This window comes from Perognathus longimembris, chromosome 28, assembly GCF_023159225.1.
Source record: "Perognathus longimembris pacificus isolate PPM17 chromosome 28, ASM2315922v1, whole genome shotgun sequence".
Classification (NCBI taxonomy): Eukaryota; Metazoa; Chordata; class Mammalia; order Rodentia; family Heteromyidae; genus Perognathus; species Perognathus longimembris.
In genome coordinates this window covers 60,118,715-60,134,665 of record NC_063188.1, presented here as the reverse complement: position 1 = coordinate 60,134,665, position 15,951 = coordinate 60,118,715, and the positions used below count along the sequence as shown (strand labels likewise).

General features: G+C 43.9%; 2 protein-coding genes across 7 annotated transcripts in view; both read left to right on the top strand.

Annotated features, from left to right (window-relative positions):
- Positions 1-15,951, top strand: part of Nhsl2 (NHS like 2) — a 272,880-nt gene that overhangs the window by 110,325 nt on the left and 146,604 nt on the right. The gene's annotated exons all lie outside the window — the stretch shown is intronic.
- Positions 320-630, top strand: LOC125344035 (NADH dehydrogenase [ubiquinone] 1 beta subcomplex subunit 1-like; the record flags this gene model as incomplete). The annotated part of the gene is made up of 1 exon (XM_048336645.1): positions 320-630. A coding segment is annotated over one exon (270 nt), but the record flags the coding sequence as incomplete, so codon positions are not given.

Sequence of the window (15,951 nt, the reverse complement as noted above, 5' to 3'; positions counted from 1 at the left end):
GTGAGCACTGCCGAGCTTCTTTGCTCAAGGCTAGCACTCTACCACCTGAGCCACAGTTCCACTTCCAGCTTTTTGTTTATTTGTTTGTTTATGTGTTACAGAGGAATTGAACCCAGGGCTTCATGCATGCTAGGGAAGTACTCTATCACTAAGCCACATTCCCAGGCCAGATGTTTTATAATTCTGTAAGATGTCAGCCTAATGAGAGGCTGGGTGAAGGGTATACAAGAGGGAAACAAAGCTATATTGATTTGTTTTTGCAATTCTTCTGTAAGTCTAAAATGATTTAAAAATTGTTAAGCCAAACTAATTTCTGCAATTACATAAACTACATTTTTTTAAAGTTGCCTGCACAGGTCACAGAGTTCACTGTGGCTGTCCTTGGTCATCTGTTTGTGATTGGCACCTGGGCCGGGCCGGGCTAGGCTGTAGCAGTCACGGTGAATTTCATTGGGTTCATATACTCATCCCTTTGGGATTTTTATTTGGATATTATCTAGACAAAAAGGGTGATGAGAAGCTAACTGTCTTCCTGAACAAGAGTACATTATATAGAAGGGAATTGAGGCCTAATGAAGAAGTCAATTAGAAGTCTTTACTAATCACAGAATGTTCACATTTCTAAAGTTATGGGAGAAATAAAAACATTTATTATTAAAAAAAACAAAACACAAAGAAGAAGAGGAGTGACTCTAGTAGTAGAATGACAAGCACAAGGCCCTGATTTCAAACCCTAGTGCTTTCCCAGTGCCAGTGGCTCCTGCTTGTAATCCTACCTAGTTGGGAGGCTGAGACCTGGAAGATTGCCACTTGAGGTCAGCATAGATAGCAAAGTCTGAGGGCTTCCAGCAAAATACCAGATTGGAGGCATGGGTGGTATAGAACACCAGCTATGACCAAGGAAGTTGAGTGAAAGCTTGAGGCCTCGAGTTCAAACCTTGGTACACATGCACGCACACATGCACACATGCCCTTAGTAGTGCCAAAGAATAGTCTTAGCTCCCACTTCCTAATATATTACTATGATCTACATTTTCTAGATATTTCCCATCTCTTGTAACTGAACACTGTGCTGTTCTGCATCTCTTCCCACCTTAAACTCACTGTTGTCAGTTTGGTTGCTAGAGATAGGTTCACGTGAGAATACGAAACCCACATCATTTAAATCCTCAAATGCTGCGAATCAGAGCTTGTTTTGTACAGGGTACTACAGGGAAAGTGGAATGGAGGGCTGAAGGTGCAGCTCCATTATAGATATTGAGATATTGCTTAGATTCCATGCCCAGTACCCTAAATAAATAAACAAGGAAGGAAGGAAGGAAGGAAGGAAGGAAGGAAGGAAGGAAGGAAGGAAGGAAGGAAGGAAGGAAGGAAAGGGTGAAATAAAAGAGATGGGAAATGCTAGTAATTTACAATATACTTGAAGTCTGTCATGACTATTACTGTTTCTTCATGAAGAGCATCAAAAATAATTGAGGAAAACATATCTGCAGTATATGGTAATTTATTTGCTTGGGCAGAAAGTTTACTTCACAAAGAGATAGTGAAATTCTACCACTTCTTTGCTATTTTCTTTTCTGACTCAGAAGCATTAATGCAAACAATCAGCTACTGTTGGCTCAGGACTGACACTCTCCTATTGCAAATAGAGTTTGGTTTTGCATGTGAGAAGTCAGGCAAATCAATGAAAGTGTTCTGAAAGAACCAATTGGCTTTGATGTCCTGAGGTTTTCCCACCCACCTTCTGAAAATGATTCTACAGTTGTCAGCCAAGGTTTTGCATTATTTGATTTGCCCTAGATTTTTGCATCACTTGATTCCAGAGAAGTCCCTGGCCTTAACTAAAGTGTCCTTTATGCACCCTTACCAATAAGATGTCAGGCAGTCTGTCTGTTTAATATTTCTCTCTGAAGGCCTTTTCAGAATCACTCTCTCTAAGGAAGAGAGAGTGATTGTCCCCTGTAAGCTGAGCTCCCTGGTTGTTTTCAGGATAAACCTCCTCTGAGACCAGCCTAGTGGCTGGAAGTTACCCCTGCCCCTAGCACATGAAAGCCAGACATCCCTCGCCTCTGGCTATAGAATACATCTTTCAGCTCTCTCTCTCTCTCTCTCTCTCTCTCTCTCTCTCTCTCTCTCTCTCTCTCTCTCTCTCTCTCTCTCTCTCTCTCTCTGTGTGTGTGTGTGTGTGTGTGTGTGTGCCACGCACGCACATTCATGCTAGTACTGGGGCTTGAACTTAGAGCCTCATGTTCTTGCTTGTATTTTTGCCCAAACTGTGGCTCTACTACTTGAGCCACACTTCCACTTCCAGCTTTTTAATGGTTAATTAGAAAAAGGAGTCTGAAAGTAGGCAGGGTGCTGGTGGCACATGCCTGTAATCCTAACTACTCAGGAGGCTGGAGTTTGACAAAGCAATTCCCTGGGCAGGAAAGTTGGTGAGAGGCTCATCTTCAATTATCCACCAGAAAACCAGAAGTGGCACTGTGTCTCAAAGTGATAGAGTGATAGCCTTGATCAAAAGAGCTCAAGAACTCAGGGACAGTGCCCAGGCCCTGAGTTCAAGCCTTAGGACCAACCAAAGGGGAAAAAAAGGGCTCAGGATTTATTTGTGTGGATTAGCTTTAAACCTTGATCTAGCCAGGCACCAGTGGTTCACATCTATAATCCTACCTACTCAGGAGGCTGAGATCTGAGGATCACAGTTCGAAGCCAGCCTGGACAGAAAAAGACTGTGAAACTTGTATCTCAAATTAACCACTAAAATGCCACAAGTGAGGCTGTGGCTCAAGTGGTAGAGTGCCAGCCTTGAGTGAAAAAGCTAAGGAACAGCACCCAGATCCTGAGTTCAACCAAATGAAGAAACAACAACAACTTTACCTTATTAAAATGTAAGCAACAGGGCTGGGAATATGGCCTAGTGGCAAGAGTGCTTGCCTCACATACATGAAGCCCTGGGTTCAGTTCCCAGCACCACATATATAGAAAATGGCCAGAAGTGGCACTGTGGCTCAAGTGGCAGAGTGCTAGCCTTGAACAAAAAGAAGCCAGGGACAGTGCTCAGGCCCTGAGTCCAAGCCCCAGGATTGGCAAAAAATAAAAATAAAAATAAAATGTGAGCAACAAAGCAGTGCACCAGTGGCTCACACCTGTGATTCTAGCTACTCATGAGGCTATGATCTGAGGACCTCAGTTCTAAGCCAGTACGTTCAGGAAAGTTCATGAAACTTATTTCCAATTAACCAAAAGCAAAAGCCAGAAGTGGAGCTATGGCTCAAGTAGTAGAGCACCAGCCGTGAGTGAAAAGGCCAAGTGAGAGTGCAAGACCCTGAATTCAATATTGGCATAAAATAAAGCCACTTTATCCTCATATCTCAGCCTCCCGTTTGAGTAACTAGGATTACAGACATGAGCCATTAACTCTTACTTCTACTTTTGATCTTGCTAAAGCACCTCCCTCCCACACATCAAAGTCATACCCATACTTTGAGGGCACAGAATGAATCCTACCTTGAGGTAGTCATACCAACCCAAGGGATTTGAGTGTTCCTTTGTAAACTTCTAGTATTTACTGTCACTCCTATTTTGGCAAATTTATATTCTACTGTTCGCACATTGATGAATGCTTTATACACTATTTACCAATATATAACAATTAGTAATCTTTCCATGCAATCCAAATTTCTGGCTTTTTTTTTTTTTTTGGCCACTCCTGGGCCTTGGACTCAGGGCCTGAGCACTGTCCCTGGCTTCTTCCCGCTCAAGGCTAACACTCTGCCACTTGAGCCACAGCGCCGCTTCTGGCCGTTTTCTGTATATGTGGTGCTGGGGAATCGAACCTAGGGCCTCGTGTATCCGAGGCAGGCACTCTTGCCACTAGGCTATATCCCCAGCCCTGACTTTTTCTTAACAAAGAAGTGGTATGCCAGACACTGGTGGCTCATGCCTGTGGCTTGTACCTGTAATCCTAGCTACTCAGGAGGCTGAGATCTGAGCATTGCTGTTTGAAGCAAGCCCCAGCAGGAAAGTTCATAAGCCTCTTTTCTCTACTAAACTACCAAAAATCTGGAAGTAGAGCTGTGGTTCAAGTGGTAGAGCACTCCAGGGGTAGCCTTGAGCTCAGGAACAGCACCCAGACCCTGAGTTCAACACTGGCACCAAAAAAAGTCTGGTAGCACTCTTGTGCTATCACAGTACAATAGCTGAATTGGGATGGTAGAGTATGTGCTGTTCTGCCACACCACTTCCTATTATATTCCTCCTACCTTCTTTACTCATCTATAGTACCTGCCCAGCTCCTACAGGCATTTGAGTTATCTGAAATACTTTATTACACTTGACTAAATTTCTATCTGTCCTACAGTCTTTTGTAGGAAAGAGACTTTAGTTTAATTATTTTGTTTATCCCATGTTGCTATGTATGTACTAGATGCCTCCCCAATATTGAGAGGAAAAATGATTTTCTTCTAGATGATTCTATAGTGTCTCAGAATTTTACTTTTGCTGCAAGGACCATCTTTGTAATGTCACGTTTATTTAGGGACTGCCACGTCCATGACTCATTACTAGCTACCTCACAATAACATTGAGAGATAAGTGATATTGTTCTCATGTCACAGAAGGGAAACTGAGGCGCAGAGAGCCTGCACTGGAGGACTAGAGCTGTAGAACGAGTGGTTTTTGTCATAAGCACCTAAAGAAGCTTCTGAAAATAGGGAGAAGTTGCCTCTGGGACTCTAGGAGTTTGTGCACAAACTCTGAGCTCCTTTGTTTGGATAGAGTGAGCATTTATTAAGCTCCTTTCAGTGGTGGGCATTTATCAGATAACCGTTCACTTATTTGTGGACTACGCAGAATTTGAAATCTCCTGGGCAGCTCGATGAAAAGACAAGGGAATAAAAACAGATGAAACCTAAATGCTGGGATTTGGGGGCCCATTTGGTGAGTCACATTGAATTGACAGAAGCACCATTGGTCCCTTGTCTATGTGCACCCAGAACTTGCAGTTCACTTCTGCCTGTTATCACTGTGGCACTCTGGCAGGCTATGGTGTGAGGTGGGAAAACATGGAGAAATTAGGCGTGGTGAATTGCACAGCAGCAAGCAGAAAGGGATGTGCCAAATGCCAAAGGCTCCCACAGAGGCAGAAGTCTGGTGTCTTGTGTTGCTGAACAGCTGCAGGGAAATACATCTGGACCCTTGAATGGGGGAACTCTCCAGACGTAATGAGTCACTTTGCTGGCAAAGAGGATTTATAGGAAGCAGATATGATGCTAGAAATTTCATTCCGGTTAGAACTAGGAGATGAAGAAAGTGAGAAGACCTCAGCCTCAGGGCCATCGAAGTCCTCCAGACCTCTCCAAGATGCTGGGTGACCTAAACCTCTGGACATGAGGGTGCTCCGGGTCAGCCCTAAAGGAAGGAGTGGGAATACTATGATTGAGGAAGGCAGGGCAATCTCAGCAAAGGGGAAATCTTGACATTAGAATCTTTTAGAATCATCTAGGTCTGGGCCCAAATACTTTGTGTCTTCCTATAAGAATTCTCTTTCCCAAGCTGTTATATCTCTCCCAGCTCAGATTTGCCTCTCTATGTGTGAGAAGTCATGGTAATGTTTGCATTAGGCCTGGTCATATTTCAAGAGCTGTGGGCTGTAAACTCTGTAATAATGCAACAGAACAATAGGCTATCATATTCCTTACTGTGTTTTTGTGGTGCTGGAGATGGAACCTAGGGCCATATGCTCTGCTCCTGAGTTATACTCTTAGCCCTGTTCCTTCCTCATTATTATTATTATTATTATTATTATTATTATTATTATTAATTTTTGGCACCAGTCCTGGGGCTCAAACTCAGGGCCTACATGCTGTCCCTGAATTTCTGTACTCAATGCCAGCACTCTAACACTTGAGCTTCACTTCCAGCTTTTATTTTTGGTGGTGATTAATGAGAAGTAAGAGTCCCATGGACTTTTCCTGCCAGGGCCATGAATCTTATATCTCAGGAGAATTATAGGCATGAGCTACTGGCACACAACTTTTCCTTCCTCCTTATTGAGGGCTTCCTACAGACAATTTACAGAGCCACTTCAATTCATTATCTTTTTAATCCTTGAAAGAAATATGAAGAACTTGAGTTAGGAGAAGAAAGTGGCTCCTAGAAGGTCACCCAGCCAGTGAATGACAGAACCAACATGTGCTCAGAGTAACTGAGAGACAGAAATTTAACTGTGCCACCTGCCAGGCATCTGTCCCACTTCACACATGAGGATACTGAGTTCAGGAGCCAATAGCATCAGGGATAGGCCTTTGCCTTTCCTTCTGTTTCTGCTATTTAACTTGCTATGTGACAAACTTTCAGAGCTGTGTTCTGTTTGAAAAAAGAAGCTGTCAGAATTGGACAAAGTCATAGTCCAAAGTGTCTGAATATGTGTACAGTGAGAAGCAGTGTCTTGTGTGGGAGAAGATGGAAGGGAGGAGGCTCAGCAGTTACCAAAGACAGAATGAGAAGACTGACTTGCTTTAGAAAGTGGAGGCAGTGAACAGGCAAATAGAGAGAGGAAGGGTGAGTGAATACAATTATTATATTCAATATTCATGTGTGAAAACAGAACCCGGTAACTTGAGGGAAAGGGTGAGATTGGGATAGGTGAGGGAAAACACTGCAAAGGGTGACATTGATCAACATGCATTGTACTCATAATCTAACTTTTTGAATTGAAACTGTTTGTACAACTAAAGATAATATGTTTTAAAATAGATTATGAAATGATAACTCCTCTGTACATCACCTTTATAATAACAATTTTTATTCATACAAAGAAAGTGGAGGCAGTCCTGAAGTGAAACTTGCCAGGGTGAGTGTGGCTCCAACCACCCATGCAAGAGCCATCTGGAAAATCTAACCAGCCATGGGCAGGAAGATTGCCAGGCTCTGCAGGCACATTCACACCAATTCACACCATGGGCTGCTGTTGCCACCTAGGGGACAGGCAATGACCAAGATTCCCAGCTGGGGTTCAGCAGCTGCACATTCCCTGTCCCCTGTTGGTTTCTGGAGTGGAGAGGGGCGGGGTACCCAAGGCTTTCTTGGGAGTGGGGAGGGGAGGAAGGAAAAGCAACTGAGTGAGCACTGCCTCAGTTTTGGGAGTTATAAATAAATCCATCTGGAAGTGTTTGGGGCTGTGGGAGCCAGAGGCCAGCCCTGCAATTCAGGCCATGTGGCGCATATTTCCATCCACACCAGCACCCCTGGTCCCAGGAGACTGTCTGATTGGGTCTGTCTGCTCTGGCTCTAGCTGGGCAGGAACCTCTCAGGCCCTTAACTTTTACTACCAGCCCCAACCCAGCCTTCCAGCATGAACATATCTGAAAATGTGCTTTGAAACATTTTCTGTACAAACTCAAGTGTTTGTGGGAGGGATGAATGGATATTCAGCCTTCAGCTTGTGAGCTCTCCTCCCTAGTTGGGGGTCCCTTGCTAGTCATGGAAGGTGATGTGCTCCAGGCATTCCAGATTACCTTTTCCTGTATCCACCTAAGGCTGGCATTGTTCCCAGCATGGCCCTAAGACTTCTCCACCTCTTTCCCAGAGCCAAGCATTTGGCTCAGGAGGTGTTGGTTTATGAAGCAATAACTTGATTTATTAATCTAAAAATAAAACAAAACACTAATTGTACATTCTTTTGTTCTGTGACATGCTGCCGCACACTGGGGACTCAGTCAAGGATTTCACAGTCTCTGCCTCTCTGAGCTCACGGTCCTAGTGTTTTCCAATGAAATTCCAATAATCCCTTTATCCACCGGGGATGTATTCTAAAACTCTGAGTGGATACCTAAACTCTTTATGTATCCAGACCTATCTGTTCCCATGTTGTTTCCTATACACACATACCTACGATAAAATTTAATCTATTAATTAGGCACCATAAGAGATGACAGACAAAACTAGGAAGTATTTAGTTCTGGAATTTTCCATATAATATTTTTTCACTGTAGTTGATAGTAACTGAAACTGCAAAAAAAATTTAAAGGCATGGATAAGGGGGAGACTACTGTACTCTTGGCCCACTTGTGATGAGTGTGTGTGTGTGTGTATGTGTGTGTGTATCAAACCACTGGAGTTTGAACTCAGCCTTCAGGTTATTAGGCAGGCACTCTCCCACTTGTGTCACACCTCTAACCCAATTTTGCTTTGGTTTTCTTTTGGATAGGGTCTCATCGTTTTTGCCCAGGCCAAGCTGGCAGAGATCCTCCTGCTTATACTTCCATGTAGCTGGGATTATAGGCATACGCCACCATACCCAACTGATGTGAAGCAATTCTTTTAAGTGTAGAGCTCTTCTTTGTCTTGCATGATGTTTAATGTCCTGACTCTCTTCTCCTAAATGCCATTTATACTCAAGAGTCATTGTGACCACTTGCACACATTTCTAGATTTTTCTGAAGGATAGGAGGGTAAAGGCCTGATTAAATGCCACTACTAAGGAACTTGACAGTAGACAGTGAAGGAAGGGCATTGCCACTAGGTGACCAAGCTGAATCCTCCAAGCGTGCATATCAATTGATGATGTAAACCAGGAAATCATGTTTGCCCAAGAACCATGTAAAATGATCTTCCTGGTTCTGGGTTAGGCCCCAGAAACCCCCAGGCAGCTGACGTCTGCAGTTCTGTGGAGTTGGGTCAGGGCCCAGAGGCAAGGCAGCAGTGTGGCAATGTAGGACATTCTTGTCCCAGAATTACTTGGAAATTCCCAGAAGGCAGCCAAGATCTGATCCTATGACCCGATGAGAGGTCAGATCCCAAGACAAATTGGAGGTGAGGACACCCTGCCATGGGAGATGGACTTGAGGCTCAGGCCCTGTGCACAGTCACAAGAGAAGGTATTGGGAAAGGTGAAGAACAAATCAGGGATAAAGGCCTGATGGAGAAGAAACAGACACCATTCTCTATCCCTTTGCTCCTGTTCCCATAGTCAGCATCCCAGTTTAGGACCCCAGTTTGTTAAGACCATGGGCAATAATTGTCTCCTGACTAGCCATCTTTCTTCTGGTTCTCTGCCTTCCAGAATAATTTATTTTCAGGGGTGAAAATGAACCAATCCAATATCTCACACATGCTAGGCAAGTACTCTACCACTGAGCCACACTACCAGTCAGAGTGATCTTCAGACATAGTTTTCATTATTTCCCTTCCTAACAGACACCAAGCAAGGGGCCAAGATGCTTAGCCCAACCTTCTGCTTCCCCATGAGATCCTGTACATTCTTGGCCACCTGGCTCTATATACCCTTTTCCAGGCACCACGTTTTCCTTTCTCCCAGAGCACTAAATACACACTGCCCTTCTCTCTTCCATGGCATGTATACTTCTTCTTCTTCTTCTTCTTTTTTTTTTTTTTTTTTTGTTCCCTGATCGGGAACTGAAGCATGTATACTTCTGGGATGCCCTTTGATTGTTCCTCTATCGGCAAATGTCGTACGCATCCATCAAAGCTCAGCTTAAGCCACCTGTCTTAAGATCTCAGAGGCAGGCACATTCTGTCCCCTCCCCTCTACACAAACACCAGTCCAGCTTCTCACAGCCATCACAGAGCCAGCTGTCTGTCTCCCTCTCTGGCCCATGCATCTCAGAGGCAAGTACAGTTCTTCATTGGCTGTGCAATCTAATCACCTAGCTCAGTGGAAAGGATGGATGGTGGAACTGGAGATGGGCCGGGATGACAAAGCCATAGGAAAATGGAATGGTTCCCTGCAAGCTTGGCAGTGATCTGCTTGGGCCACTTTCAACTGTTTTTGCCTATAACTGCAGTGTTTGCATGAGGCTTTGTGAAAGAGCTAAGGAAGATGGAGGCAAAACAGGGCTGAGAGGCAAGACAGAGAGCCAAGGCTAGGGACCAGCAGAAAGAGTACAGTGGAGAAGAGAGGGGAGGTTGAAAAGGTCAAAGCATGCTGGGCATCAGTGGAATGCGCCTAGAATCCTAGCTACTCAGGAGCCTGAGATCTGAGGATCGCAGTTCAAAGACAGTGATAGAGTGTCAGTCTTGATTTCAAGTCCCAGTACCGAGAGAGGGGGGAGAGAGAATGAGAGAGAGAGAGAGAGAGAGAGAGAGAGAGAGAGAGAGAGAGCTTAGGGCTGGAAATATGGCTCAAGGCATGGCTAGCAGAGCCATCAAGCTGTACAAATATGCAGCACTAATTTCAAACTCTGGTACCAGCACACACACACACATGCATGCATGCACACACACGCACACGCAGTGTGTGTAATGTGTAGTAGGAAGCTATTCACCTACAGCCGTACTACCCTGAATGTGCTAGAGCTGATCTGATCTTGGAAGCTAAGCAAGATGGGGCCTGGTTAGTACTTGGATGGGAGAAAGCTGGGAGGGGGAGCTCTGCCCTAAGACCCTAGGCATAATAAGTTATTTAGGTAACCTGGAGTGGAATAAGATGTGGATTATTGGTATGAATGCTGCTGTTTTGGCAGGTCAGCTAAGTATACAGTAAATTAATGGACATTAGTGCCCTTCAGTGCCAAGATGTATATGAAACTTTTTCCTGCTGAGATCAAATGCTAGCTGCCCAGGATGCCTTTTGAGTAAAAGAAGCATTGGTATGTGGGAACTGGAAAGTTCCCTCAGAGCATTTTTCTAGAGTACCAGGAGCCATTGGCACTACATAGTTGTTTCATACCACAGGCCTGTGTCCTAATGAAGAAAAGGGGGCATGAGGAGAGCAGAAACACATATTGAGCAGCTAAAGTTCAAGGAGCCCCTACCAGACAAGTTTGACATAAGAGCTCAGCATGCTACTCTGTGAGGACATGATTGTGTCAATTTTACATCTTAGAATCTTGCCTAAGTGAAAGCAACTCCTTTTGCAATAGCCCCCAAAAACATAAAATACCTAGGAATAACCTTAACCAAAGAAGTGAAAGACCTCTTTGATGAGAACTTTAAAAGCTTGAAAAATGAAATTAAGTCAGAACTAAGAAAATGGAAAAACCTCCCATGCTCCTGGATTGGGAGGATCAATATAATCAAAATGGCAATATTGCCAAAGGCTATCTACAAATTCAATGCAATACCCATTAATATCCCAACACCATTCTTTAATGAAATAGAGGAAGCAATCCAGAAATTCATATGGAACAATAAAAGACCTAGAATAGCAAAAACACTCCTAAGCAGAAAGAACAGTGCTGGAGGAATTACAATACCCAACTTCAAGCTGTATTATAAAGCTATAGTAATAAAAACAGCTTGGTATTGGCACCGGAACAGGCCTGAAGACCAATGGAACAGAATTGAAGACCCAGAATTGAACCCACAGAACTACGCCTACTTAATCTTTGATAAAGGAGCTAAAACAATAGTATGGAAGAAAGATAGCCTCTTTAACAAGTGGTGCTGGCAAAACTGGCTCAACACATGCAACAAACTAAAACTAGATCCTTATATATCACCCTGCACCAAAATCAATTCCAAATGGATTAAAGACCTTGAAATCAAAACAGGCACCCTGAAAACACTAAAGGAAGGAGTAGGAGAAACACTTGGGATCCTTGGCACAGAACAGAACTTCCTTAACAAAGACCCTGAAAGGCTACAAATCAAAGAAAGGTTGGACAAATGGGACTGCATCAAACTGCAGAGCTTCTGCACGGCAAAGGACATAGCTCTCAAGATAAACAGAAAGCCCACAGACTGGGAGAAGATCTTTACTGGCAAAGGCCTCATCTCTAAAATATATGCAGAACTAAAAAAATTACCTTCTTCCAAAACAAAACCGCAAAGAACCAATAGCCCCCTCATCAAGTGGGCTAAAGACCTACAAAGAAACTTCTCTGATGAGGAAATGAGAATGGCCAAGAGACATATGAAAAAATGCTCTACATCACTGGCCATAAAGGAAATGCAAATCAAAACAACATTGAGATTCCATCTCACCCCAGCAAGAATGTCATATATCAAGAAAACTAATAATAACAATTGTTGGAGGGGATGTGGCCAAAAGGGAACCCTACTTCATTGTTGGTGGGAATGTAAACTGGTTCAGCCACTCTGGCAAGCAGTATAGAGATTCCTCAGAAGGCTCAATATAGAACTCCCCTATGACCCAGCAGCCCCACTTTTGGGTATCTATCCAAAAGCCCAGAAACAAAATCACAGTAATGCCACCAGCACAACAATGTTCATCGCAGCACAATTTGTCATAGCGAGAATCTGGAACCAACCCAGATGCCCCTCTATAGACGAATGGATCAGGAAAATGTGGTACATATACACAATGGAATTTTATGCCTCTATCAGAAAGAATGACATTTTTCCATTTGTAAGGAAATGGAAGGACTTGGAAAAAGTTATACTAAGTGAAGTGAGCCAGACCCAAAGAAACATGGACTCTATGGTCTCCCTTATTGGGAATAATTAGTAGAGGTTTAGGCAAGCCATAGCAGAGCATCACAAGGCCCAATAGCTATACCCTTATGAACACATAAGATGATGCTAAGTTTAATGTACTCCATGTTATGGAAACAATTGTTATATCACAGTTGTAACTACTTTCAACGTCCTATGTGTATGTGTAGTTTCTATTATTGAGGATGGTCTTGTATCACCTTCCTATGGTTGTACCTACACTATCTCTGTAATCTTATCTGAGTATATTGGAAACCATGTTTACTGGTATTGGAAGTAGGAAATTCAAAGGGAATACCAAATTTGAGAGACACAGGGTAAAAAAAAGAGAAATAACTACAAAAGCAATACTTGCAAAACTGTTTGGTGTAAGTGAACTGAACACCTCGGGGGGGGGGAGGGAAAGGGGGGGAGGGAGGGGGGCATGAGGGACAAGGTAACAAAGAGTACAAGAAATGTATCCAGAGGGGTCCCGAGGAAGACGCGGAGGAGAAGCAGAGCCCTTGCAGAGCTCCCTCCGATATCGTAGTTTTCTCACCCCATAGAAACTGTTACTCCTAGAAAGACAGCCAAAGTAAGTTCTAACAGTACAGGGATTCTGGCCAGGAAGGAAAAATCGACTTTGCTGGTCTGAAAACACAGATTTGAGCTCCGGGCGGCATCCCGCCGCCGTGCCAGCGCCGGCTCCGGCACAGTGCTGGGCACAGCCCCCCCCGCACTCCACACAGCTAAAGCGTTAAATACTCCAGACGGCAGCTGAGCAAGGAGGACCTGACATCGCAGAGACAGAGTGAGTACCCCACAAAAGTTATCCTCACTTGTGCCCACAGTCCAGCTTCTGGAAGGCATCCCTGTCCCCACCGCCAGAGCAAAGCGCCATCTTTGCCACTGGCATAGGGTCAGACCAGACTGGAACTGAAGCGGGCCTGGGGAAAGCGAGGTCAAAAAAGCCATCTTTGAAAAGGGCAGGAGGGGCGGAATCAGTGAGAACCAGCCCCGCCCAGAAGAACGCCCCCTGCCCTGGCGGGAGGCGAGTCCGGGGCTTAGCCAGAGATGCCCCGCCCTGCCCGCCGGAACTTCTAAACTTAAAGCAAAAGCTGCGAGCAGCTACCAGGGGCACGGAAACACCAGACGGAGGAACAAACAGTTCCTGGGACAGCTAAACAGTCCCATCACAGAGGAAGCCCAATTCCCAGCCCAAAACGGAGCTGCATTCCATACCCACCTATGCCAAGGAGGCCGCCTCCCACAGGCAAGCAACAATCAGCAGAGCAAAACAGGCCAGAGGCGCCCCGCCCTGCTGAGTTCACAGCCTAGTCAAGACCAGGCATCAAAGGCAGCGGCCCTGGGCTGGGGATATAGCCTAGTGGCAAGAGTGCCTGCCTCGGATACACGAGGCCCTAGGTTCGATTCCCCAGCACCACATATACAGAAAACGGCCAGAGGCGGCGCTGTGGCTCAAGTGGCGGAGTGCTAGCCTTGAGCGGGAAGAAGCCAGGGACAGTGCTCAGGCCCTGAGTCCAAGGCCCAGGACTGGCCCAAAAAAAAAAAAAAAAAAGGCAGCGGCCCCACAGCAGACAGAGCCGCCACAGTTCCTGAGACTGCTCACCTCCCCATCTACAGAGGACGACCAAGGCCTGCCTGCAAGCTGTGCGAACCTCAGAGACCCACGATTGCACCAACAGGGGAGAAGGGTCAGAACAGATCCACCCCTTGCCAACTGAAATCAAGTCAAACCAGCCAATCAGGAAAATAGACTGCAGTCCATTGCAGGGAAACCAGAGACTGGGGAGAAACCACCCAAACAAGGAGGACCCTTTTTTTTTTTTTCTCTCTCTTTTTCTTTTTCTTTTTCTTTTCAAACATTTTTTTAAACTTTTTTTTTAATTTTTTCACATCTGAAACATCATTGGTTATTTTTTTTTTGGTTTGTTTGTTTTTTGTTTGTTTTCCATTTTTACCGGTTTGTTTTATCAAGTTTTTTTTGTGTTTGTTTATTTGTTTGTGTTGTTCCTTTTCTGTTATTTTCCTTTTTATTTACGTATGCTTCCTTTATAAATAATTTTTCTCTGTTTTGTGTATCTGTCTTCCAGTATTTTTACTTTATTTCTCTCATTGCGTCCTCTTCCTTTAAAAATTACTTTCCTATAAATAACACCTCCACCCTTCTCTGCTAACTCTCCAGTGTCTGTCATTTTAACATTGTTCTTTCTACTGATTCCACTCTTCTCCACATTTCCACGTCACTGAAACTAAACCAAAATCACCACCCCCCCAATACATTTTACTCTATTCTCTTTACTACCTCCAACTTACCCTCCTGACTTACTGCCTGGACCTCCAGGTTCCATTGACTCCTGGTTATTGGATAGAGGGTATCCCAGCTTAATACGAGTTAATCAAAGGGGTTCATAGAGAAAGCCAGTCCTAAAAGAACTTAATATAAAAACAAGAATTGCATATAGGGTTTTAACAGTAAATAAGTAACTACTGAATACAGGGCCCAGGATCGGTTGTTATATTGAAATTGTATTCTTTAGGAACACCAAATCTATCTTTATAGATAGGTATACAAGTTATCTGTATATAATTGTGAAATTGTAAGATTTACACAACAGTGCTTGGTAAGGGCTGCTTTGGGTCTTAAACCGTGCTCACAGGTGCTGGTAGACTGGCATTCCCAATTCAAATGGGCAGAAGAAACACAAGAAAGATGGCAAACAATGAAGTATTATCCCCCACTCAAAACAAGCAGGAAGCAGAGCAGTCAATCAAAAACATAGAAGAAAACCCCCAAAATGCTCTACAAAGTCTACTGATAAACATGATAAATGAAAAGTTTGAAACTCTTCAGTCAATTATGTTAGAGCGTGAGGAGGCAAAGCAAAAATTAATGGAGAATTTCATGGCATCCACAAATAGAAAGATAAATGAGCTTCAAGAGTCAAATGAAAAGATAGCTACCCAGCTTAAAGATATGATAGACAACACTCAAAACCAAAGTAATGAAGTTAATGAAGTAAAGAAGTCCATACAGGACCTAAGAAATGACATGGAAATCATCAGGAAAGACCAGTCAGAAGGAAAAGAGATTCGAAATCAAGTAGCTAGCCTACAGTCCCGACTAACTGAAGCAGAGGATCGAATCTCAGGAACTGAAGATTCCTTAGATTCTATGGAGAAAGATCAAAAATCAATACAAATCCAGTCCAATCAACAAAACAGATCGCTACAGGAGATTCAAGACACAATCAGGAAGCCCAATTTAAGGATAATAGGTATTGAGGAAAACTTGGAGAAAGAGGTTAATGGGATAGGCAACCTATTTAACAGAATATTAGCTGAGAACTTCCCAAACATCCAGAAGGAAAGGCCTATACACATACAAGAAGCATTTAGAACCCCAAATCGACCAGACCAGAATAGGACTTCCCACTGACACATTGTGATCAAAACAGCTTCAGCAGAGTGCAAGGAAAAAATACTCAAAGCTGTTAGGGCAAAGAAAACAATCACATATAAAGGAAAAGCAAT